The 26375-nt window shown below is 46.8% G+C and overlaps 1 protein-coding gene across 2 annotated transcripts in view; it reads right to left on the bottom strand.

Annotated features, from left to right (window-relative positions):
- Positions 1–26375, bottom strand: part of IFT140 (intraflagellar transport 140) — a 2226364-nt gene that overhangs the window by 259661 nt on the left and 1940328 nt on the right. For both annotated transcript variants that reach the window (XM_069646971.1, XM_069646972.1), the window contains 2 exons: positions 3255–3387; positions 3024–3167 (listed from right to left, as the gene is read on the bottom strand). In XM_069646971.1, the coding sequence (XP_069503072.1) occupies positions 3024–3167; positions 3255–3387 (277 nt within the window). The remainder of the gene's footprint in view (positions 1–3023; positions 3168–3254; positions 3388–26375) is intronic.

Genomic DNA, 26375 nt, shown 5'->3' on the forward strand with positions numbered 1-26375 from the left:
GCAAAAATGGCTTGCAGATACCACATTGATTGGACATAAGCCTTTTCTCTTATTATACAATTGATTGTTGATTTTGTCCCTAAATAAAAAAGCAATGTATTATCAAAGCACATCAAAGTTTGATGATTTGTGACATGTATTAGGTTTCCATCTAAAAACATATTCCAATCCATCTGGTAGCGCAAAAAAAACACTGTATAAGAAGTTTGCTAAAGTAGAACATTTGGGAAACAAACGTGGAATTAGCCATCTGCCACAAGAATTGTGCCCATAATTTCTACATACACCGCCAATGGACTGATTGAAATCAAAGGCTGCTCTAAAAACCTCTTAAGATAAAATTCACTATCCGTGCTCCACTTCCTAAGGTGTCTTATGCCATTAAGTTTGTCTAACACAACATTCACAGGTGGTCGTATTCGAGAAATATAAAACGTTATCTGTAATAAAAGTCCTGCAGTGTTGTCATCTTCTCTGCGATCATCTCCTGTATTAATCAATGCCATTTCCATATTGGTCTGCTCTACTATACCTTACTCATACATTATTATTCTAAAAGTATATATGTTACTGTTATAAAAAAGAAATTTGAAAAACAGTTGTCGGGCAGAGCCTCAAAATCATGCTGGTTTGAAGCGTGCTCATTGTGTCTTTGACAATCTATCTAAGTTTGGAGATCAGCGCTGACTCCAGGGAACTTTAAAGTAACATCTTGGAAAACACAAACTCTGGCAAACTATAGTTAAAAGGTAAAGAACTTCAATTCTCTGTTTTTTCTGGAAATAATCTCCTGATTATTGAAAGAGGAACTTGGCTTTCTACCTCAAATTGTCCATTATTAAACCAATTAGTTTGGTGGTTTTAAAACTATGTAATCTGCTTAAAGGGAAAGTCAATTTCTTCCACCCAAACAACTAATTCAACTGTTTATGGATAGCCTCTAAAGCTTACGTTTAGGTATTGCTGTAGGGGCCCACCTGGGGCATGTGGAGCATAGGGCTTCCATGAGTATACAAATCCATCACCTGGGGATTTCACAAACATATATTCGGAAACGCTGCAACATCATGAGGGATATGCATGTACTGATCCTCCCCCGCAGCCTAGAGCCCGTTCTAACGCTCCCCCACGCAAATCGACCTCATCCACTGGGGCACCAGGGAATTCCCGCAATAATTACCATGGCCGCACATGCCGGTACAGACGCCCTACTCGCTTAACATATTGCGAACCATTAGCCACAGGCAGTACCAGCTTTAACTACGCTACACTGGTGCATCTTATCAATGGGACAAACATCTCACACAAGACAACCTTAATAACAGCAAGCACAGAGGTCAAACTCACTCTGCCAACACGGCCGGCAGCAGTGCACCTTAGCAAAATCATCCCAAGGTCTTAGGATGCACACACCACGCCCAAACGGATCGGACGCACCCCCAATGGGAAGTTATAGAACCTAACTCTCACCAGGGAGCACCCACACCATAAGTGTCACAGGAACCACAAGCGCTGACACCTCCTTCGTTTAACCATGGGAAGCACTCAACGGGAGCCCACCGCGAATGTTAGACCGCCTGTTATCACCGGACTAGATATAAAATACAGGGTTGTAAGACCACTCAAACTTTAGGATACTTGCCCTCCTATCTGATTCACCACTTGCCTTGGTCACCACACAGACTACCACGGCACTAAGATACTACACCACTGAAGGGCTCACAAAGCCCCCATGCCCAGCGGCCATTATCTAACGCAACAATTAATTTCCAGCCCAGGCTCAATTAGGACCCACTGTTCTAACCATACAGAACTTATCTACGTCCATGGGACCATACTTGGGGCAACACCCCCACACCACAAACTCAGACCTGGTAAGACCCCCCCCCCTTCTTTCACTATAGCTAATCTCCAACAGACACAAGAGATGAACTATCTAACCCATTCCTGTTCTCTTCTTCACCCTCTTTTTCTTCCCTCTCTCATGCCCTCATGGCACTGCATATAACTAATGTTACATTATCCAATGTAAATATCATGAACTGCCACAACATGTGAACTATTCTGCAATGCTAACTATATATGTACAACTCTAACTCACTGACTCAATGTAACACACACATGTCACTTATCACACAAATGTCACGCCTATCGATAACCTGTTGGATATGTGTACTTTTAATATCATCCTTGATAAAGACCCCTCGGGGTCGAAACACGTGTCAGCTGACCACCACAAAGGCTATGGCCCTCATTAGGACCCAGGCGTTAAGGGGTTTATGGCGCCGTAAACGGCGCCGACCCTTAACGCCTGATTCCAAGGTCCCTTTGCGGGATGGTGATTTTAACGGCTGCTTTTTGCAGGTGTTAAAACCCATGCCGCAAAGGGACCTTGGTGCTAATTACGCCACCGTAATTTACGGTGGCGTAATTAGCGCCTTTCCCCATTCCCATTATGCCCTATGGGGCAAAAATGGGAATGGGGAAGGGTAAAATGGGAAATGGGGATTTACCGCCCCACTCACCTTGGAATGGGGCGGTAAATCCGCCATCCACCATGGTGTAAACATAGTTTACACCATGGTGGTAAGGGTACGACCCAGGCGGTAACTTACCGCCTGGGTCGTAATGAGGGCCTATGTGTCTACACTGTAATAAAATCACCTTGGACCAATCGCATACAGCGTGGAAATCAATATTTTTTATTTCTCAAATAAAACCAATGCCAGGTAGCCAGGTTTTCCCCTCCAATTCTACCAGGAGGTGTGGGCTTCACCTCCACCAAACTGTGACCTTGCATACTTAAATTGGAAGACTAAAAAGACAAGTTAGAGCTTAGCGCAGGAGTGGTCGCAACTAGGGCCTGCCTTTTCTCTTTAAACATGTATAGTAGTCTATGGAGAGAAAGAGTGCCCATTTCAAATGTAATTAACATTGTCTCCCTTTATCTTATTTAATAATATCACCTGTCTTAAAAAGAGAGATTGCCAAACATCTAGTGCATGCTATAGAGCTTCACGTACCTTACACAAGCGGATGGCATTATTATAAGCCTGGGCCCTGGTGTAGAAGTGCACGGCTTGCTTCAGCTCATCCTGACTCTCATACTGCCGTGCCAGGTGGTAGGATGCTGCCCAGTTTCCTGTTTCATTAGCTATTTCAGCTGCCTGTTAAACAGATTAACAAAATCATCACCTGTCTCGGATGAAAAGAGATTTTAATTAAAAACCCAGTTTTATTGGAAGAGATCTTACCCGCTGGACGTTTCCCAGATAGCAGTGAACTCGGACAAGTGAGAGGTAATCCTGTGCCAGTTCATAATACTTCAATGCTGCATCCATGTCTGCTTGGCTTTCTAGGTACTGAGCCCACCATTTCCACAGGCTTCTAAACAGAAATGCAACCCCACCTATTAATCCATGTCAAGGGATGACAAAGCCCAGCAGATTCACTTCCCAATACCAACTTTAACCAAAACATACATTCTGTATATACATTAAATTATTCTTTAAGCACCACACTGAACTCATTTTTGGTCCACATAGCGACCTGTCCCTACCCAACCACACCTGACCCTACTTGCTTGTTGCCCATTTTCCCTCACACGCCTGAGCAACCAGGAAATGGCCACAGAATAATACACAAGTGAGACATTCCGGAAGTCATACCAAACTACACAGCAGAATGGGAGACCAGGAGGAAAAGGAGGGCGGGGCAGAAGGATAGGGCCAGGATGAAAAGAAGAACTGTTCTGCTAAACATCTTGCAGTGAAAGTAGCTGACTTGGAGTAGCAGGAGAACACCCTATTCTGCCCCCTGTTCTGCCTCCACATCAGGCGGATGATTCACAGGTCTTTGTACAAGAAGATCAGTGTAAGTGCAACAGGGAGAGGAGCAAAAGGTGTGCTAAGTAACAGGAGAAATGCTAAGAGAGATGACAATAAGAGCATAGTGGGCGAGAAGCACTGAGACAGCCAGACAAATGAGTTATAAAACAGATTACAGCCAGGAGAGCGGGCATAACTCCAGGGTAGCGAAATTACGTTTTGATAAGCAGGAGCTAAAAACAGCTCTCGGGTATTCAGAATTAACAAGTGACCAGTAGCTACCACTGGGGAACAAGGAACTAGTAAAAAGTAAAAAAATCATATCAGGGTTGGCCGGAGGACACGTGAGAGCTTCCTCGGGGGCTGCTGCGTGGAGCCTTCTCCTTCCTCGCTGCCTGACGGGGCCCGGGGCCTAGGCCTCCCCCGCTCTGAAGCTCGATTCCGGCCACAGAGGGATTATGGACCCCCCCCCCCCCAACGATCGACATACGGTGAGGTCGGGGGGGAAAATACAGAGGCCACGAGATAATCCCTGAGAGCTACCCACACCCCCCTCCCTCCAAGCAGCGATGACCCGCCCGGTCCCTCTGAGATCCTCAATGCACTAGTACTTCCTGGGGCGCCCCGGCCCACTCATCCAGCTAGCGACCTAGACTACTGCGGGATCACGGCTACTCCACCGGCTTCTCACTTGCACTCCTAAGCTTGATCTCTCCTGGGCGGCTGGCGCCGAAAACACTCGACCTCCCACCCCTACAACGCATTAATTTAATTTTTAATTTAATTTTTAATTTAACATTTATAAACGCATTAAACTCTGCAGACCTAGAGGGGGCTGAGTGCCGTCTCCCACAGCTTTGGTCCCGCCGCAACACTTCCAGCCAAGTCCGCCAAACACGATCATCATGTCCAGGCAAACGAAGGTTAGCAAGGGCGCAGATATCTCCACCATGCTTACTGCATTAGATAAAAGCAAGAAGCAAGAGCCCCCCAAACTTACCCCACAGAAACAGCAGGAGGACGGGGGAACCCTCGCTACCAAAGGGGACCTGATAGCCTTCATGGCGGACATCAGGTCGGAGTTTCGCTCCTCATGCCTCTCAGAACTCACCACCAAAATCGAACAGACAGAGCAAAGGGTTACGGAGGTCGAACAGAGGCTCGGAGAAATCGAAGACCACTCTCGGGATCACACTACCACTCTAGGGGAAATGCAAAGAGCCATTGACACCCTGCATCACAAATGCGAGATCCTGGAGTTTAAACATGAGGACCTTGAAAATAGGGCGTGCCGCAACAATCTTCGCATTCGGGGGGTCCCAACCTCCGTCCCCGACAACAAGCTAGCGGACTACATGGGACGCTTCTTCGAGGCCCTCCTCCCGGACCTGGATAAATCTCAGCTTTTGCTAGACCGGACCCACAGACTCCGCCCGCACCGAGGGGCAGACTCGGACCCCCCCCAGATGTCATTACTAGGGTCCACTTTTTTACAACCAAGGAAGCGATTTCGGCGATTAGCCGCCAAGGGGAGAAAATTACTTTTCAGAGCACGCCACTTCAAATTTACCAGGACCTCTCACCACTCACCCTTCAGAAAAGAAGAGCGCTGCGACCCCTGGCATTGTTCCTCCAGGAGCAGCAAGTCCGCTATAGATGGCTGTTCCCAATGGCACTACAATTCACATATAAAGGCACCCTACGCCGGATCAGTCACTTGGAGGATGCAGAGAGGATCATGCATCCAATCTCGCCCGAGGAACTCTCTACACCAAACCCGGAAGGATCTGAGGACTCTGGGCCACTTCCCTCCCCAAAACCTAAACGTTCGCCATGGTCATCAACCCAGCGGAGCAACAGAAAGAGATGAACAATGGCGCTCCCGCGCCCCCAGGTTCCAACAGCGTCTTTCCCTGGACTCTTCTGACCTGATCTAAACTCGGATCCGCCACATAACGCTTAGACTGATGTGCCTTGAAGGCAGAGACGGCGGACCATACCCACGGTTCATACACACTCCAAGGATAGTATCCAACTTTCGTTCCTTGGAAACCCACAGTACTCGATACGCGATGGGACAATCGGCCCCGTTGGCCAAGGGTACGCCCGTACTTACAATGTCGGTCTACCCACCAGTTAAAGTTGCGGCCCCCCGTTGGGGCTCCGCGTTAAAACCTTAAGTGCAGGATGGTATCACGAGATCTCCCGACAAACATGGCAGCTGAACCACCGACTCAAACCCCCACCCCCCAATCCAAGAGACAGAGAATGGGACACCACTGGACCACCAGGTTCTGCAAATCCTCTCCCTAAATGTTAATGGACTGAACTCCCCTAACAAACGAAAGGCAATTCCATTAAAGTTCCAGGACGAAGACGCAGATATAGCTATGCTCCAAGAGACCCACTTGCTGCCGGCGGACATGATCCGGCTTCGCTCTCGACTATTCCCGCTTCAATTTTTTGCCTCCGGCACAAGCAAAAAGGGAGGCACAGCGATCCTCTTTAGGAAAGACTTGAACCCGCAAATCCTGTGAACAAAAATATGCCCGGAAGGCCGATACACAGCAGTCAAATGCCTCCTGTTGGGATACCTATACACCCTCATATCGGTGTATGCCCCTGACACTGGACAATCACACTTCTATGACTTCTTGGGCACGACTCTCGCTAGTTTTGTGGAGGGCCAAACAATTGTCGGGGGGACCTCAATGGGGTTCCCGACCCCACTAAAGACCCGTCACACCCCCCGACTCCAAGCGATTTCGCCCAAGCACTTAGCCTCCTCCGGCTGTTCAGGTCTTTGGAGATAATAGACTCATGGCGGGTGTTTCACCCCGACGAAAGAGACTACTCCTTCTACTCGTTCGTACACCGCACCTTCTCAAGGATCGACCTGTTCCTGATCTCCCCGCACACCTTCCCCTCAGTCAAAGAGGTCTCCATCGGCTCGAGAGCCATGTCCGACCACGCTCCAGTGATCCTGGAACTCCGGGTTCAGGCCCCCAACCTCAATAACCCACGTAAATGGTCCCTATACAATCCGATTCTCAATGACATGGCTACGAGAGACAAGATCGCGACGGGAATAAGAAACTTCTTTGACGAAAACCCAGCCTCGTACACTTCACTAGCGAATAATTGGGATGCCATGAAGGCAGTAATCAGGGGCTCCCCAATTGCTCAAGGAGCGGCCTACCATCGGAACAGACGCCAGACCCGGATAGCTCTAGAGGACGAGCTAAGAGAGGCTGAGGCAATCCACAAGGAAAAAGGCAGGTCCCCTAAGACGCAACGGATTATGCGAACAGCGAGGAAAAAGCTAGAAGCCCACTACGCGGAACAAACCGCTCTACTGATGGCAAAATCCAAACAATCATATTACGCGAAGGGCAACAAGGCGAACAGGTTCCTGGTGGCCAAACTAGCCAAACGGAGACGCGTCAACACGATCGCAGGTCTGCGTGATTCCAGGGGGGTCACACGGTACTCGGAGCCCGAAAAACGACAGCTCGCGACAGACTACCTGACCCAAATCATGAAGGCAACCCCTCGGAACCTACCGCAACAGGTGGAATATCTGCAGAGGGCAGCGGTACCCCGTCTCGCCAATACAACGAGAGACGAATTGGAGGAGCCCATTACAGGGGAGGAGGTCGAGGAGGCCATTAAGTCGCTCAAAACATGAGCCCCAGGTCCAGACAGCTTTTCAACCAGGTTCTATAAACTATTCAGGCCACAACTGACCCCCCCCCCATCTGGTGACCCTGTTCAACTCCTTCAGAGAAACATGATCAGTCACCCCATCGATGCAGGAATCAACCACCATCCTCCTGCCCAAACAAGGAAAGGACCCAAGGAGCCTAACCTCCTTCAGACCGATTGCACTCTTAAACATTGATGCAAATATATACTCAAAGATTCTGGCAAACCGCCTGAACCGCGTCCTCCCGAAGATCATCCACCCCGATCAAGCAGGCTTCATCCTTCACCGGTCAGCTGGTGACAACATACGGAGAACCTTGAACCTGGACCTTGCCTCCCGGAACTCCCAAAAACTGGTCTTTGTGGCTCTGGACGCAGCCAAGGCATTTGATCGAGTAGATTGGTCCTTTATGAAACTCACCCTAGAGGCCTTCGGCTTCGGGTCAACTTTTCAGACGATGGTTCTAGCCAACTATAATAGCACAAGTACGAGCCTAAGAATTAACGGACACAGCTCAGCTCCGATCCCCCTGTCATGCGGAACCCGGCAGGGCTGCCCGCTGTCGCCCTTACTCTTTGCACTCATCATGGAGCCTTTGGCCCAAAGGATTAGGGGAAACGACCAAATCAAAGGGCTGCAGAACTGCCCCACGCAACACAATCGCCCTATATGCGGACAATGTCCTACTCACGATCTCAGAAGCCCACTCATCATTGAAACAGGCGATACGAGAACTTACCACCTATGGTGAGGTCTCAGGTTTCACTATAAACTTCGACAAATCCTCGGCCTTGGGCATCGGGCTCACCCCAGCAGAACGGGAGCCATTGACTGCGATGTGCCCGATGACATGGGTGAAGAAGGCCATCCCCTACCTAGGAGTCCACATCCCGGCTAACCCAAGAAACGCATACAAAACCAACTTCTCCTGGCTACTGAAAGAACTGGAAGGCGACTTGAAACGATGGGAGACCCAAGAGATCTCACTGCTGGGGCGCATCACAGCATGTAAGATGAACCTACTTCCGAGGTTCCTATACGCCTGCGCCTCCCTCCCAGTAGCGATTCCCACACCAACCCTCAGGGACATCCAAAGGAAAATGCTGAAATTCATCTGGAAAGGTAAGAGAGCGAGAATCCCTCTCAAAACGATGCTGGGGGGCTCCAAGCTAGGAGGTCTGGGGGTTCCGACTTGCGGGCCTATAGTGTGGCAGCACAACTAGCACAGATTCAGGCATGGCAAACTATAACAAACCGCCCCAGATGGGTAGAGCTGGAACAATCACAAGTGCCCCTACCCTTGCGATTTCTGCCACACATCCCGCCCCCCCTTAGAACACACTGGGGAGACCTCCTATCAACTAAACACACCCTTAGCTCCTGGGACTGGGCATTAAAGCAAAAGGGAGTGCCAAGAGGACTGAGCCTACGCTCCCCAGTCTTCCATAACCCATCCTTCTCACCCGGAGCGGACCCCCGCAATTTTCGGAACTGGATAAAGGGCGGGCTGGAGACCATAGACCAGCTATATATGGGAGGGACACCCCTCACTTTCGTCCAATGTAAGGAGAAGTTCCAACTACAGGAAAGGGACAGATTCACTTATATCCAGCTACGTCACTGGTGCTCACACCCCCAAACTCTGCAGGGAGCAACACGCCCGCCCACCGCCCTGGAACTTACACTGGGGGACCTTCCGACCCGGGGCAGGGTATCCACCCTATATAGGCGCTTCTTAAGGGACTTCCTGTCCACAAAGATCCGCTGTATGGCCCAGTGGGAGGCGACCTAGGTCATCCGGTGGAGGACCAAACCTGGGTGGACATATGGACCAGAACACACACCTCTTCCACCTGCATTACCAATAGGGAATGTGCGCACAAGGTGCTGCTGCGGTGGTATTACCCGCCCCTTCGACTTCACCACATTAACCCACAAGTGGATCATGCCTGCTGGAGAGGATGTGGCCACCCAGGCTCCTTCTTCCATATGTGGTGGGCTTGCCCGAAGATTCAACAGCTCTGGAGGACATGCCTGGAGACCATCACGCAAATCACGGGAACGGCGATTCCTCTGGAACCTGAACCTGTTTTGCTGGGGGCCCCGATCCCCGCGATCTACCAGCGCTCCGGGACCAGATCAAAACTATTGACACACTGCCTACTGGCGGGGAAAACGGTGTTGGCCAGGGCCTGGAAATCGCAAGAAGGCCCTCACATAGCCCAATGGTGGTCTAAACTCTGGGGCATCCTGATAGCAGAGAAGGTGACGGCAGCACAGGCGGGAACGCTCCATCGCTTCCAGAATATTTGGGGCCCAGTGCTTGAATACGACCAGCGCTTCCCCGCCCAGACCTATAAACCGATCAGGGCCCGATGGATCCTGAAACACCAAGAGAACCCTGAGGAAGACACAGACGCTAAGGCGCGAACTGGGTAACCCAGGAGGAAATATTCCGCCTCCAAACCTGAGGGGTGGAGAGGCCAGAGGGAGGAAGCCTGGTGGGGGGAATGAGGATTGGGGATCAACAAGCCTGAAAAAGCTTTGCTTGTAATATGTTGTAATATGTGTATTTACCATCCTGCCCTGATTTAAAATAAACAAAGTTAAAAAAATAAAAAGGAATCACTAGTTGGAACACACGAGGTTCCAGCTCATTTAGAAACAACAAAATGAGAGCTTTGCTATTTGGGGAGAGTGACTTGATTCTACTACAGGAAACCTGGCCAGTCAACACACCAGAAATGGAGGGTTTTAACTTGGCAATTCAATCAGCATACAGCAAAGCCAAGGGTAGACCGATGGGGGGGGGGTCTATTGATCACTTGCAGAAGGGTCTTATTTAATTAAATAACAGTTATACCCTGTAAACAAGAATGAATTCTTGTGGTGAAAGCAGTCACTCTCCCCAGTGGCACATTATCTAAGGAGATAATAATTATCAACTTATATTGGAACCCGGCCAGGGAAAAATTGTTGGAATTCCTTGATTCGATTTCGGTAGTCCTCAGTGATATTAGGATTACTTACCCCGGGGCCTTTATAGTAGTTGCAGGGGATCTAAACTCGCAATGTATTAAAACTAAACATAGACGTGGCGAGGGAGGAATGAAAGAAATAACAACTAATGGCAGAAAGTGGTTTGACTTCTTTGATGAATGGGATTTGAAACTTCTAAATGGATGTGTAGAAGGGGACGTTCTGCCTGCCACCACATGGGGGAGGGGGAACACAGAGTCAACACTGGACTATGTCTTCTTATCGACAAACTGGTTTGGGAAATGTACACATTTTTCAGTAAAAGATGGAGGTACAAGTGACCATAAGCGACTGGTAACACAAATAGGTTGGTACTTTAGAGATATAATAGAGGTATGGGACAATCGAGTAGTTGTAAATGCCCAGAAAAAGCGCCTGGTTAAATATCAGAGAGAAGGCGCTCCTCTAAATGATGGTCTGGACAGACTCTATAATTGGGAATGTCCTGAAGTCTTACATAAAAATTGTAAGCCACTTACTTTCCATGAATTCATATGGTCAATTGACTGCCCAAAGAATATCCAGAAGGGTCATCAGCATGCCCACAAACATCATTTTGATGAAGCAATATGGGCAAAAAAATATGAGACACTGAGACAATTAAGAATTTCAAGAAAGACGGCAAGAAGTAAATCAGATCTTGCAATAGAGAAAAAAATTCAAAACAATTTAAGGAGTTGGTCCAGACATCATAGAGAAGAGCTGTGGCAAAATGATGGAGAAGAAATGTTGCGCGCTTTGAAAAATAATGAATCGCGTAATTTCTGGTCACTTATTAACTCACTTAAAACTGACCAAGATACTGTCCAAATGAACAATGTGCCAGAAGTGAGCTGGTTGACCCATTTTGGTGACAAATATCACAAACCACAGAGAGCGCCAACATTCAAAGGGGGTGGAGGAAATTGGTGGAGGAAATTGGGGGTTGAGTTTTGATAGGGAGGACATATCAAATCTGATCAATAAATTCTCTTCATCCAGATCTGCGGGCCCTAATGGCCTCACCTATCAAATCCTCAAAGGAAATAGGGCCCTGTGGACGGAAATCCTGTATACATTATTCAGGGGACTGATAGACAATAGATCGATTCCCCCTTCTTGGGGGTCGGCGATTATAGTCCCTATCGTCAAGAAGGGGGATCGTAGAATTCCAACAAGCTACAGGCCAATTACGTTGCTGGATGTGGAGAGCAACTTGTTCACCAGTCTAGTATTAAGAGAACTGGAAGCCTGGGCAAAAGAAAATAACATAATTCCCAAACAACAAACAGGGTTTAGAAGAGGTCACTCAACATCCTTGAATGGTATAATAAACCAGAGAAATCAAGGGTTGTAGCCTTTGGAAGTAAGTGCATTAAAGGAGCCAGATATCCTTGGTCGATAGGTGGTTGTTTAATCCCTTTGGTAAAAGAAGTGATATACCTTGGATTCACTCTGCAAGCGGTCCCTACAGTTGGGACACAGTACAGAGAATTACTGGTCAAATGTACACAATTGACAGCACAAATGAAGAAGATCTCGAGTTTGTACTGTAAATTTTCCATCATGCCAATAATAAAGTTTTATGTGGCAAAAACTATTCCTGTGCTATTATATGGAATCAAGGCCAAACCTCTCTTATGGTCAATAGATTGGCAAAAAGTGGAGAGCTATATTTGGAAGCAGGTACTGGGTTTGCCCAGAAGCCTCCAGACGGCTACACTCGGATATGAATTAGGTTTAAAATCTCTTAAGATCGAAGCAGAGTGGAAATTGCTTTCCTTACATAGGTCAATTTTGGTGCCAATGACAAATACATTGTACGAAGATCTTCTGGACAATTTGAATTTAGACACCTCCCTAACCTTGAGAGAACTTAAGCAGGTGGCAGAAGATATATTGATCTTTTGTGAACAAGATAAACACACATTAATCACAAACCCATTGAAGGTCAAGAAAGCCCTGACAATAAGAGATTGGATTACCACATCAGATATGGTGAGGTCATCTTTTATCCCTACATCCTTCTTTAAGTATGGGAAAAAGCAGGATTTTATTCCAAGGTATCTAACAAAGTTTCCAGATGTAAAAGGAAGGCAGAACTTCATGAGAGTATGACTGAATTTGATCAAGACGGGCTCAGTTTTGACCAAATGGGGACTTACTGAAGCGACTAGGAGACTGTGCACAGAGTGCACGGACCCAAGTAATCAAACGCTTGAGCATCTATTGATATTCCGCAAAGGTACCTGGGACATTAGGGTCGAATACCTGGGTAACTCAGTTAGGACACTTGACCGGTTGTCATCAAGTGCCTTCTGGGAAAGAATGATTGCTGGCCACGAGCCTAAATTGACACTAAATGTAATAAGAGTACTGCAATACACAGGTTTCATTCCACAAAAATACTGGTAAATTAACTGCTGTTGTGGGTAGGAGTTGTGTCTGTATGTTTATTTTATTTCTGATAGTTATAGATCAATTTCTTCCTCTTTTATTTCTTTCTTATCATGTAAAAATTGTATGAATTTGTTTTAATGAATTATGAGCAAATTTTATTAAGAAGTTTGTATAAGAAAGCTAAATTTGGTTATATCACAATAAAAAAAGGACACATTGTATTTTATTTATTTATTTTTTATTATTGAAACTTCAGTCAAGCAATCACAACAGTCGATCAAGCACAACTTTTGTTACAAAAGAAGCTTCACATCTAAACATTTTAAACAAAATAAGTAAGTCGAGTACCGCATATCGCATGACATCAGCATTATACACGATGACCATAAAAGGTAGGGGTTACAGTGAAGCCAAGGCCACACAAAAGAGTTAGTAAGACAACTAAACAAGAGCTTGAACAAGTGTCAATCGATTTGGCTTTGCTATCAGAAGTTACTTGTAACCCCTTTCGTCAAAAATGAGTCAAGATAGTTTACTACAGCACATGTTAGATTTATATCGTACCCTGCAATCACCCGTCCCCACCAGTTTGCCATATCATCGTCCTGGGGTACATATGCCCCAAGGTGGCATGATCGCTGAATAATCAGCCCTGGGCATACTATGACCAAGTGATGTAACGATTCTATATCATTCAAACAGCATTGACAAATATTGTCTGATATGTCTTTGTTCTTTCGTTGCCACAACATTTCTTTAGTTTGCATGGTATTTAGTCAGAACCTCAGAAATTGTTCTCGGTAGCAACGTGCAGGACACTTTAATAAGTATCTACAAGGTTTGTTCAGTCCATGAAAACAGATGTCGTCTTTCAACGTTGATTTCAGTTTGGCTCGTTGTTCTGAATTGGAAATCCAAGACCAAGCTTCGAATTTCTTTTTAGCCAACTGCGGAAGATTAATTAAGTCGTCAAATTTTATATCAGCGTTTGTTAGATGATTAGCAAGGGTTGATTTCCACTCGACTAGCAGATTATTATTGGATTCATCTGGATTTAAGGCAAAGATTTTGTAGGCGGGTATTGTTGGTAATACACACATTTTCCACCAGGCACTTAGTGATTTCCAAATTACCACTGAATATAGAGAGTTCAGTGATAGTTCGTAACGGATCGCAGTGATAGATACATAGCATGGTAGTCTTAAAACATGCCGCCAGAATATCGCTTCTAATTTAGGCCATATCTGTGGATCCAAATTCCAACCGGCTTCAGCGCTGAACGTGATTGCTGGGATTACTTTTTGTGAGTAGAAAATAATGACAGGTGATAAACTGAATTTCCCGTAGTCTCCATTGATCTTGGTGCCCTGAATGCTAAACTGAGTCATCCGAGCAACTAGATCCTGCCTCCAATGATGCTCGTTTAAAGAATTATTCAACATGACTCCAAGGTGACGAATAGAGTTAACTGCCGTCAAGATGTCATTATCAATTTTCCATTTGAAGGCTTTGTCTTTCCGGGATCTTGAGGAGCCGATAGACATTATTTTTGTTTTTTCAACGTTCAGTTCCAAATCATTGGATTTTAAATATTCATTGAGATTTCCCAACAATCGTTGTAGCCCAATTGGAGTACGGTCAATAAGCACAAGATCGTCCGCTTATGTTATACACCTTATTTGAGTACTGTTGAGTTTAGGGGAAAAACAATGAACCTGGTCCAAATGATCTGGTGCATCTGCGATGAAGAGCTTAAATAGCTCCGCTGCCATGGGGCATCCTTGTTTCACGCCCCTGTGTGTAAGAATTTTATTTGACAGGTCGCCTTGATTGTTTATCCGAACCTGAATTGATGTACCGGTATGGAGTGCTTGTATCGGCTCCAATATGGATTGCGGACAATTCCAGTTCTGCAGTTTCTTCCAAAGCAAGCCGCGATTAATTTTATAGAAGGCTTGACGCATATCAATAAAGGCTAGTGTTAGGGAGAATTCTCTGTTTAGGCTGAATTTCCTAACCTAGTGAGTCCCCCAGCAGCTTTGCTGGATTTCTGGAGTTTGTTTTTTTTTCTCCTGCCAAGAGTGAGACTCTTTTTCTCCCACTCCTGGACATGATTTATGGTGTTCCTTTGACTGTTAATGTGTTTTATGGGCTATGGGGTCCTTTACTCCATAGGGTCTCATGTGTTTTTACTATGTGTGTTACAGAGCACCCTCCGTGCAGTGACACAGGGGTGTCATAGTGACACCCCACCATAGACTCCATACCCTGGGACTGACTACTGTCTCCCAGGGCATGTAAAGTCACCATTGGCTTTACTAGTTCCAAATTATTAACAGAAACCGGTACAAACCATCATATTGTGGTCAGGGCAATTCGATTGCCCCAGGGTTTGTTAGTGGAGGGGGCACGTCTCCGTCCCCCCTGATCGAGTTTTGGCTGGTGGCAGTGGATACTACTTTTTATATTCGACCGCGAATATATCCCTATGGGATTTTCCCATTGTTCGAGGCTACCAACTTTAATTATTTAATTCTCATAGCCTCGAACATACCGCCGGTTTATTTATTTAATATTAATTTGCCGGTTGGTAATTTTTGCCAGGACTCGATTCTAAAATGGCGTTTGTGTTCTCTTCTGTGACTCCAACCCAAGTCGAGCCCTTTGTTCCACTTTTTGGCGGGCTTCTCCACAGAAGCCTCCAAAAGTGGTGCCACTCTGTCTGGGTACCACAGGGGGTGTGGGAGGGTGTTTAGGCACCCTGGACCGAGTTACCTTGGTAACTCAAGTTGCACTCTTGTGTGATTGGCCCAAGTGGTGAGCCGGCCAGCTCACCACTTAGCATATTTGATTGACAGCTAGGCTGAGTGAATGGGGGTGTGCTGCATAAAAGCAGGGCTTTGGGGACTGGAACTTCAGAAGTCGCCACAGGACCTGAGAATCCCACGAGGGAGAAGCTGAGACGACCTACCACGACGACACCACCGGTGGAGCCCTGCGGAACCGACTCACCACTTCCCGACGACAGAGAAGATCTCCGGGCTGGAGAGGCTTCTTCCCCTGACTGGTGGGCACAACCAGTTTACCTTCTTCTCTTTGCACCCCAAACCGTCTTGTGGTCGAATTGCCCGTGCCAAGCACCCCGGCAACCAGATAGCCACTTACCACTGGACCTCGAATAAAAGGACCGCTCCTTTTACCTGAGAACTCTGCGGCTGGTTTCTTCCCTGGCAGTGCAACGGACACCTGTCTTCCTCCCCGAGGAGATCCTCTCTTCCCCTGGACGAAGCACCGACGACTTGCATCCGCTGCCAGGAACAACTGCCCCCGCTGGAGTATTCTCACGACTTTAAGGTACCGTGTCCGCCAGGCCGCCCTTTCTAAAGATTGCTACAAGGTAATAATAACCCCTTAACCTTCTGGACTGGGCTGGCAGCCTTGACCCTCTAACTGGTCCCTTTCTTTTGGTCCAACTCTTTTTGAACCTTTGCAAGACTCTTGTGCACTTCAACCGTGTGACCTTGGACACATTTCGTTCTGATCCTCTTAAAGTGGATCCGGCCTACTGAACTCTAACTTCACGGTTTTACTTGCCTCCCTCTCTTGTTTTGTTCTTATGAAAGTGTTGGGATCTGTTTCATATTATACTCTGCTTTTCTCTCCCTTTTTAAACAAATTATTAGAGTGCCATCTAAGTTAAGCGCTCACCGCTGTCTGAAAATAAGTGGGGCTTTACTTAAGACTTGTCTAATATTCTTCTAAGGGAGTGTATATCTTTTAGTGACCGTGTTTTTGAATTGCTTACTATTAGTACCTGTGTGTTTTTCTAGATGTGGTTTTAAATAATTATATCTCTTTTATACCAAGCTCTGGTCAGTGTTTACTTGTTCTACTATGTTCTTTTGACCTATTGTGAATACTCTGTATACTGCCTAACTCTTCTTGAGGGAAGTCTGACTGCTCAGCCACAGCTACCAAGTGAATCTGTGTGGTACAGACTGCTACCAAGTGGGTTTACTGCCAAACACCTGTAGTCTTAAAACTTTTGCAGTGGTCCCAGAGGGAACTGCACAGGTTTCTGCCTAACAGCTAGAAACAGTTTTTTCTTCTCCTTTAGAGTTTCCAACTTCAAGATATTTAGGATGAGCAGGTTTACTTCAACACCTACTCCTGGGGTGAAGCCAGTTTGCCGAAATATCCATAATCTTTGCCTTAGATGCCCATTCAGCCAAATTTGTGTTGGAGACACGAGCCTAAAATGTTTCCGATTGTATCAAGTAGGGCAATCGGGCGGTAGTTGGTGGGAACAGGCCGATTGCCCTTCTTAAATATTGGGACGACTATTGCCTCCAGCCACGAGTCTGGAATTTGCTTAGTAATGGATATCGTCTTGAACAGGGCTTCCATCAATGCTGCCTATTGTTGGGAGTGTTTTTTCAACATCACATTGGTAATCATGTCTGGACCGACGGCATGGGAGTTCTTTAGGTTCTTGATCATTTTCTCTATGTCAGTAGCAGAACTATTCACTTCCCAGTTGACTTCGGCGGACCTTGTAAATATATACGGTTCATCTTGTGGTTTCTGATAAACTTCAGAGAAGTGATCCTCCCATGTTGCACTATTTATTTCATTTGAAATGATAGCAGGGCATCGAGAATTTCCCGTATTTAGGATGGCCCATATTTGTCTCACATTTTTGGTCACCAAAATTTTCATCATTTCTTCTGCGCTAGTTTGTTGAATGATCATTTTATGGGATTTTAACCAATTTCGGTACGTCTGTCGCCTTTGTTTGATTTCCTTTCTTAACTCGTCTGGCTTTTTGAGAAGACTAAAATTCTTTATCAGCCGTCTTATATCGGACCGCATGGTTTTCTTTTGTTCAAGAATAATTGTGCATGACACATGCTTGTGCGACATGCCCATTGACCGAGCCGCGACCATTGAGGTCTTGAGTTGGCTGACCAGCGGGGCATAATTAACTTGTTGGTCTTCATGAAGTTTAAGTAGCTGCTCACTCAATATTTGAAGTTGGGGCCCATTAATTCGCAGACGATTTCCCCCTGCATTTACTGCAATCAGTATTTCGTATTGCCCATCCGAGTTTACCCACTCCATCATACATGAGAGTCGCAAAAGGTCGCGATCGCTGTTGATCATTTTTTCGACATTCAACTGGATTATCTTTTCCACCATGTTTTGTGATACCAGAAGTAGTCCAAAATGCTGTGTGAGTCCGCACAGTGCCAAGTTGAGACCAGTGGATCATCCCCTTTAGCATTTCCGTTTTTTTTAGAGCCGTCATCCAAGCCCGACTATGACTAGAGATCTAATTTTCTTTGAAAGGTACATTTATCTGTTGATCAACATCAAACCCAAACCAGGTGCAATTGAAGTCACCACAACAATTATAGACAGATTTCTGTAGGATATTATAGCATTATCTATAAGATGAGTGGTAGCCTTTAAAAAGGACACTTTACTGATTTTATGAGGATTCCAGTATCCATTAATGATCAGCAGATGCTGATGCTCTTCTATTTTGGTGTGTGATGATTGCATGACAATTCCCTGAATAAAGGGATTAGGATTAAAAGTTTCCAATGTTTTCCACCAAATATTGATTTTTATCATTAATAGGAGACCTGAGTAGGGACGACCTTGGGGATACTTCACTGCCGGATTCAAGTGGATTTCAAAGCCTTCTCTTGTAGGAACATCGCCAAGTCACGTTTCTTGTAGGCAAATTACAATGACCCAGTGTTCATTTATAATGCGATTAATACCAGCGAGTGAATTCTAAGCACGGAGTCGGGATTCAAACCTGTGCTGCGCTGCGTTGCCTTGTTTCCAAGACAAACGCGTTATTTGGCCTCTCCAAGTTCGCAATAGCCATGACCAGTTCACCTTTGGGCTCTACCTCTCGTGCACTCAATTTGTGTCCCAAGTAAGCAATCTCCCCTACCCTAATCCTACATTTTTCCTTCTTCCAGGTCAATCCCGCTTCCCTGATGATTTTGAGCACACTCCCTACTTTTTGGTCACAATCCTTCTCATCAACCATAGTGACCAGGATATCATCTTGGAAGCAGAAAACACCCTTCATTCCTTTGACTAAAGCAAGCATAACTCTGAAAAAACGCTGCTGCCAGCCCAAAAGGCATCCTACGAAACCTGTATGTCCCATCCGGCATAATAAATGTGATATAGTCCCTAGAGTTTGGCTGTAAAGTTACCTGATGGTAGGCCGAGGCAAGGTCTAAGGTGCTAAACACTTTGGCAACTCCAACTAAGCTAATCATTTCTCCAATGTTCGCCCTGGGAAGCTTGTCCATTATTAATTTCCGATTTATTCCCCTTAGGTCGACATATAGTCTAACCCCCCGCCCCCAAAGCCTTCCTTACAACAACAATGGGTGACACCCATTGCATGCTTCTACTTGGCCGATTACTCTGAGCCGTTCCAGTTTCTGCACTTCCTTGCTCTACTCCCACCCGAGAAAGATGAACAAGTTACTTACCCCTGGTAGGGTTCTTTCGACTGGATGTTCCTTCCACGTATTCCTCATCTGTGACACGTGTTGTCCAGCTTCAGCTGTTTCGGAAAAGAAATTCGGCAGAGGGTGCTGTGCGTCGATTCGATGTCCCTCGAAGGCCTCCGTCGAGGACAATGTCATTGAAGACATATAGAGCACGCGCAGCGCCCGTTGGCCTCAGTTCTGTTTTAACCCCTTTCACAGCAGAGATGACCACAAACACAGGAGTGACCGTACTCAGCCTTGATGGAACGGAAGCTGTAATAGCACAGAAAATTCTACTGAGGGGTGGGATGGGAGGGCGATGAGGAACATCCAGTCAAAAGGACGTTACCAGGGGTAAGTAACTTCTTCTAATTGATTGTGTCCTCCCACGTATTCCTCATGTTTGACAGACTCCCACAGCAGTATTTGGTTTGGAGGCGGGAGTAGAATTAGAATTCATTTATTTTCATGGACAGAGTGAAGGTCTGCCTTGCAAAAAGTACCATCCTGACCCAGGGAAGATTCTAGGCAATAATTCTTAGTGAATCTGTGAATGGAAGACCATGTTGCCGCTTCATAAATGTTTTTAATTGGAACACCGCTTTTCAGGGCTGTAGAGGTTGCCATGCCCCTGGTGGAATGGGCCCTTAAGCCTTCAGGAGGGTCTTTTCCTGCCAGCCTGTAACATTCTGAGATTTCCAGGATGATCCACCTGGATAATGTCTGTTTAGTAACAGCCTGACCCAGCTTATGTCCTGTGTATGATATGATATGATAGGTTATTTAGAACACGATTAATACCCAGAGGTTTCTAAGCGCGAACCCGGGGATCAAACCTGTGTTGCTCCATGTCTTGCTTCCAAGGTGAGCACGTTGCCCTGGAGCTATCCTTCCGTATCCAATGAAAAGTTGATCATCATTACGTATCTTAGACATTCTTGATATATAAAAGCTTAACGCTCTCTGGGGGTCTAACCTATGTAGTCTTTCCTCCTCCTTGCCAGGATAAGGTGGGGGATAGAAAGAAGGTAGAACAATTTTCTGACCTATATGAAAATCTGAAATGATTTTGGGCAAAAATGAAGGTTTGACCCTTAAAACAACCCTATCCTTGTGGAAGATGGTAAAGAATGGATTGGACGAAAGTGCCTGCAACTCACTCACTCTACGGGCTGAAGTTAGAGCTACCAATAGAATGGTTTTAAAGGTTAACAATCTTAAAGGAAATGTGTGCAGAGGTTCTAAGGGTGCACACATCAGGAATTTTAGAACCAGATTAAGGTCCCAAACTGCAACCTGGAAAGGAGATGGGGGTAACACTTTAGTGAGCCCCTTTAGAAATTGCATCTCCAGTGTAATTTTGAAATAGGAACATTTCTCTGATCAGCGCTTAAAGATGGACAGCGCTGCCAATTAGCCTTTAATGGTACCTATCTGGAGCCCCAGATTAGCTAAAGATAGTAGAAAGGATAAAACATCTGGTGTTTTACATAGGAAAGAATCTACATTCTTCTCCCTGCACCAGTTGCAGAATGTATTCCAACGGCAAAGGTACAACGACTTTGTTGCTGGCCTCCTGGCCGAAAGAAAAACCTCCATTACGTCATCCAGGAAGTCCCAATCCTTATAGCCTTTCAGAAACCAAGCATGAAGGTAGAGTGTCTTGACCTCTGGATGGAGAACCCGACCCTCCTCTTGCGGGGGAAGGCCCTCTCTTTGTGGAAGACTCATCGGAGGACAGATGGACATGACCAGAAGGTCCGGGTACCACGTCCTCTTGCCCAATCGAGGTCAATTCGAATCATGTGTTTCCTGAACCTTCTCAACCTCCTGATCACATGAGGAATGACGGGGACTGGAGGAAACACGTACAGGAGTGGAAACTCCCAGTCCACTACGAACGCGTCTCCTAGAGCAATACTGTTCGCACTTCTGTTTGACCTCGGTCGCAAACAGATCCACTTGTGGGGTTCCCCAAAGGGTGAAGATCTCTTGAAGGACTTCCTGAGCTAGTTCCCACTAGTGCGCAGAGCATCCGCTGCTGTGTTCTCTTCTCCGGCTACGCGAACTGCTGATAGAGAGATTCCTTCTTGAATTGCCCAGTATCAGAGCTGAATTGCCTCTCTGCACGGTGGTAGTGACCCTACACCTCCTCTCATGTTAAGTTAGTACATGACCACTGTGTTGTCCATCATTATCAGGACATTCTTTCCCTGCACAGAGGGCAGGAAGACCTCCAGCACTAGTCTGATTGCTCTCAGCTCCAAAAGATTGATATGTAGTTTGGACTCTGATGGAGACCAACGACCACTGACTGTCAGATTGTAGGCATGGGCTCCCCCACCCAGTGAGTGAGGCATCTGTCACTACTGCTATGTCCGGCAATGGCTGCTGTCATGGTGCATGCTCCCAAAACCCTGAAACTGGCGAGCCCATCCCTGTCTCTGGCTTCCTTGGGGACTTCTCAGGCCCCAGCTAGGCTCCCCTGAACTCAGTCCTGGCGCCAGGCTCATGGTTAAACATATGGTCCATATACTTGGCTCTGAGATGCTGAGCCATTCAGTACAGGGTGTGGCTTGGGACTATTTTTCCTGAGAGGCAGGATACAGTTAAGGGGACTATTGTCCTGGAACTACTTGCAAGGCTATTTAAACGGCACCCTGCAAACTGAACACGCTTCGCGTTATTCTGCACTCCTGCAGCGTAACGCTCACCGTGTCAGTTCAGCTCTTGCTTCCCTTCTGCCACGCCCGTCCAGTCTCTTCTATCCATCGGCACCTGTGAAAAGAGAAGAACAGTAGTTATTCACGCATTGAAGGCCTTACCTGAAGAACATCCTGACATCGCCTTCTTCTTCCCCACGGACCGCTGCATCTGTAGAAGAACCGAACAGAAGGTACCCTCTCGGGTAACTACTCACCTGAATCGGCCACCTCCAGGAACTCCATCGAGCAGTTCTCCATCATTCTGTATCGCGCTGCCACTCAACACCGTCAAACGGTTCTTCCATCTTCTTCCTGCAATTGCGCCGCACCTACCGAACAGAAAAGACAAGCAGGTTAGTTGTACACAGCAAAGGAAAGCTAAATAAAGCAAACAATTAGCGCGTCCCGCACAGCGCTATACTTACCGGCAGGAATCCTGCTCATCATTTTCAGAAGAGTCATCCCATCATCCGAGAGCCGCTTACTGCCGCACCTGAAAGACAAGAACGAACATTAGATACCTTGAGCAGAAAGACTTAAAGCAGCTTTTCCAAGGAGATATTGAAATAGAGACTTAACTGCTTACTCCGGTCCTTCCACCTCAGCAACCTCCGTCGGATCAGTCAAGTAACTTGATCCTGGAACGACAGTGTAACCGCGCCCCTGCCAGAGTGTGCAGGACGGAGAGCTTAGCCATTAAAGAACCAAGGTGAGCCAGAGGAAGAGAAGGAAAATCGGAAAGAGGTGAAAACCAAAACCAGCTCCATTCAGTTGGCTAATATCTTGTTTCGACTTGCAGGCGAACATCTCCTGAGGCTAGAACGAAGGGAAGACGCAAGCTAGCACCCTCATTAAAGCAGAGCAACACCAGTGCAGACATCGTCCTGCGGACACGAGCGCGCCCCCGTGGAGACCAGGTGAGCGTGACAGTTGCCAAAAGGTTTCTACCTTCAGAAAATTGTCCTTGCACACCCACCACAGAAGATCCTGTGAGACCCTGGTTGGAATCTGAAGTAGGTCCAACAGCTTTGCTGAAAACTGGGACCATTGAGTTCTGAGAGCCCACTGAAGGGATCTCATTCTCAGGCGGGCCTCTGGCACCAGAAAAATGCAGGATGCCATGAGGCCGAGAAACCTCAAAAAATCAAAGACCAGGAGACGCTGGGCATTTTGAAATTTGGTGTCCATCTGCAGAATGTTTTGAGCCCTCACCTCGGGTATCAAGCTTTTCCCCCCCAAGGATGTATCTAATACAGCTCCAATGTTCTGGAGCTTTTGAGAAGGTGTCATATGGGACTTTGTGTAATTGAGGGAGAAGCCCAGTCTGTGAAGAGAGTGGCAGGTAACGTTGAGATGATCCCAGGCCTGTGCGGGAGAACGCGCCCTGATCAGTCAATAGTCCAGGTAGGGGTAGACGTCAAAACCCCCTCTCCTGAGACTCGCTGTTTCCACCGCCATCAGTTTGGTGAAAACCCTCAGGACGGAGGTCAGCCCGAATGGCAGAGCTCGAAATTGATAATGAGAACCACCAACTGCGAACCTCAGGTATTTTCTGTGCTTGAGATGGATTGGCACATGAAAATAAGCATCCTGAAGTTCCAATGACACCAACCAATCCTGCAGTTGGAGGGCCTGAAGGATCTGAGAAAGTGTGCGCATCTTGAACTTGTCCTTCCTGAGGAACTTGTTCAAGTATCTTAAGTCCGAGATGGGTCTCAGTACTACGTCCTTCTTTGGTATAAAAAAAATAAGGGGAGTACCATCCCTTGTTCCGCTCCGCTAAAGGCACTGGTTGTATAGTACCTTTCTCTAGCAGTGTTAAAATTTCCTGCACAAGGAGCGGATGCAGAATCCAAGAGTGGTTCCCCGATGGATTGTTCTGAGGTCTCCTTATGAAAGGAAGGCAGTAACCATGTAATGTCTCACCATTCTTCTAGATGCTGAGACAGTCTGCCCCGCACTGGAGAACTGTGACTCAAGACTTCATAGAGGTTTTGAGTCGACTGATGCAGTGGCCGATGGTAAGGAGGCTGCTGTTCGAGCTGGCTTTGCATCTCTACCTCGTCCACCACGAGGACATCTTCTCTTGCCCCTTTGACTGGCCATTCCTGGCCATTGTTCTCCCCCTTCCAACTGGGTAGTAGCGAAAAGATCTACCCCTCCAAGGTTGCCCAACAGGACGAAAAGGATAATAATAGCGGCGCCTAAAGATTTGGCTGCCGCCTTTGAGGTCTGCAACTTCTCAAGGCTCTCGTCAGCCTTGTTGCCAAAAAGGTGAGACCTGTCAAAAGACATGTTGAAAAGATTGCACATCAGGTGCAAAACCCGACTTTCTCAACCATGCCAATCTGCGCATAATGGTGCCGGTAGCCATGGTTCTGCTGATACTATCCGCAGAATCCAGACCTGATTGAAGAGACTTGCACATGGCATCTTTGCCGTCTTCAATAATAGCTAAGAAGCGTCTCTTTCATCCCATTCGAGAATGTGTTCTGCCACCATAGAAATACAGTCCCATAGAGTGAACGTAAACTTTGCTAGGGCACAAGTAGAGTTGGCCGATTTTAATGCCTTTTCTTCCATGCAGACAATACCTTCCTTGCCCATCCATCTATGCGTTTGTCGCCCCTATCAAGAGGGATGGTAGGGTACGCCACTTGTTTTGATGTTGTAGTAGCTGCCTGCACCACCAAGCTTTCCGGAGTGGGGTGTTTTGACAGGTAGTCGGGGTCACTAATGGAAGGTCGGTACTTCTTAGTCAAGTTTTTGTCAACTGTCGGATTGGTCCCCGGAGTCTCCCAGTTCCTGGCCACCCTATTCTGGAAGGCTATATTGAAGGGTAAGATGGGATCAGATTGAGGACCTTTGTCAAGAATGTCCGTAATGTTGTCCTGTTCATATGGTAATGGGGGCCTACTCCAACCCATGTAGTCCACCACCTTTGACATGAGCTGCCTGTAGGATGCATCCGCATGCTCCCCAGCCTCAGGTTTCCCAAACTCAAGTTCAGGTGAGGTATCTACCCCACTTGCAGTTTGCACATTTTCATAAAGGTCCTTTATCCTGGACTCTTCCGAAATGAAACTTTCTAGTACATTGGGCTTACCATATTGTAGGCCAAATGAGGCTTCCTCATCAGACCGCTCCTCTTCTTCAAAAAAAATTAAAGTGACTTAAAAAAAATATTTCTTAGAGCATAAGTTTTGTCTGGAATTATTGTTTTTGGCATAACTGGCTTCGACGCCATAGTAGTCGTCAAGGCTTTCTTTATCAGCGCCATTGATTTAGGAGGAGCGATCAGTGTCGACGGCGCAGCTCGTAAATGTGGCGCAGCTGGCGTCGATGTCGAGGGTTTGGCAGCCGTCAAAGATGCCGCTGGTGTCGATTGTGTCGATGGGGTCGACGACCTCGACTTGTCTTTATGTCTCGAATGATCCTTCGATGGAACATCAGATCGAGGCATAGAAGGCTCACAATGTGGATCAGGCCTTTATCCCGGGCTCGAGGGTGCACAAGACTTAGGATGAGACCTTTCCTTTCCAACTTCTTTTGAAGGCTCAGAAGGAGCATGTCTTGGTTTTTGTTTCTCAAAATTCTTAAGCATTTCAGCCCTTGAAGGCTTCCCACTCGGCCAGAGTGGATCTCTTGGTCGGGCAAGGAACTCTTTTGGGGGAAGCGACCGACGACAAAGTCGACGAAGGCAACCTATGGTGCCTGCTCTTCGACTTCTTTGAGGACAGTCGAAGGTTTCACGGATCAGGTAGTTTTTTTTTTTTAGGGGTTTTGCCTGCCTTCAGCTTCCCCTTCCGTTCCATCAAGGCCTTTCAAGTCATGGACTAGCACTTCGAACAGTCGGAGGTGTCATGGTCCGTTCCGAGACACCACAAACAGATACAGTGCGGATCAGTGAGGAACATTTTCGATCCACAATCCCGACACTTTTTAAAACCGGACTTTGGAGTCGGTGTCAATGACATAGTAGTCGATGATTTTAACAAAGACGTCACAAGATATGAGGCGTGCCGAATTTCGTCGAAGCTATCGCTGTCGCAGAAAAACTCAACTGAGGCCAACGGGCCTTCGAAGGACATTGGGGGTCATTACAACCCTGGCGTTAAGGGGTTAACAGAGCCGTAAAAGGTGTCGGCGCCGTTAAACCCTTAACGCCTGATTACGAGGTCCCTTTGCAGCTCCC

This window comes from Ambystoma mexicanum, chromosome 2q (genome assembly GCF_040938575.1).
Source record: "Ambystoma mexicanum isolate Mex_15411 chromosome 2q, UKY_AmexF1_1, whole genome shotgun sequence".
NCBI classification, from domain to species: Eukaryota; Metazoa; Chordata; class Amphibia; order Caudata; family Ambystomatidae; genus Ambystoma; species Ambystoma mexicanum.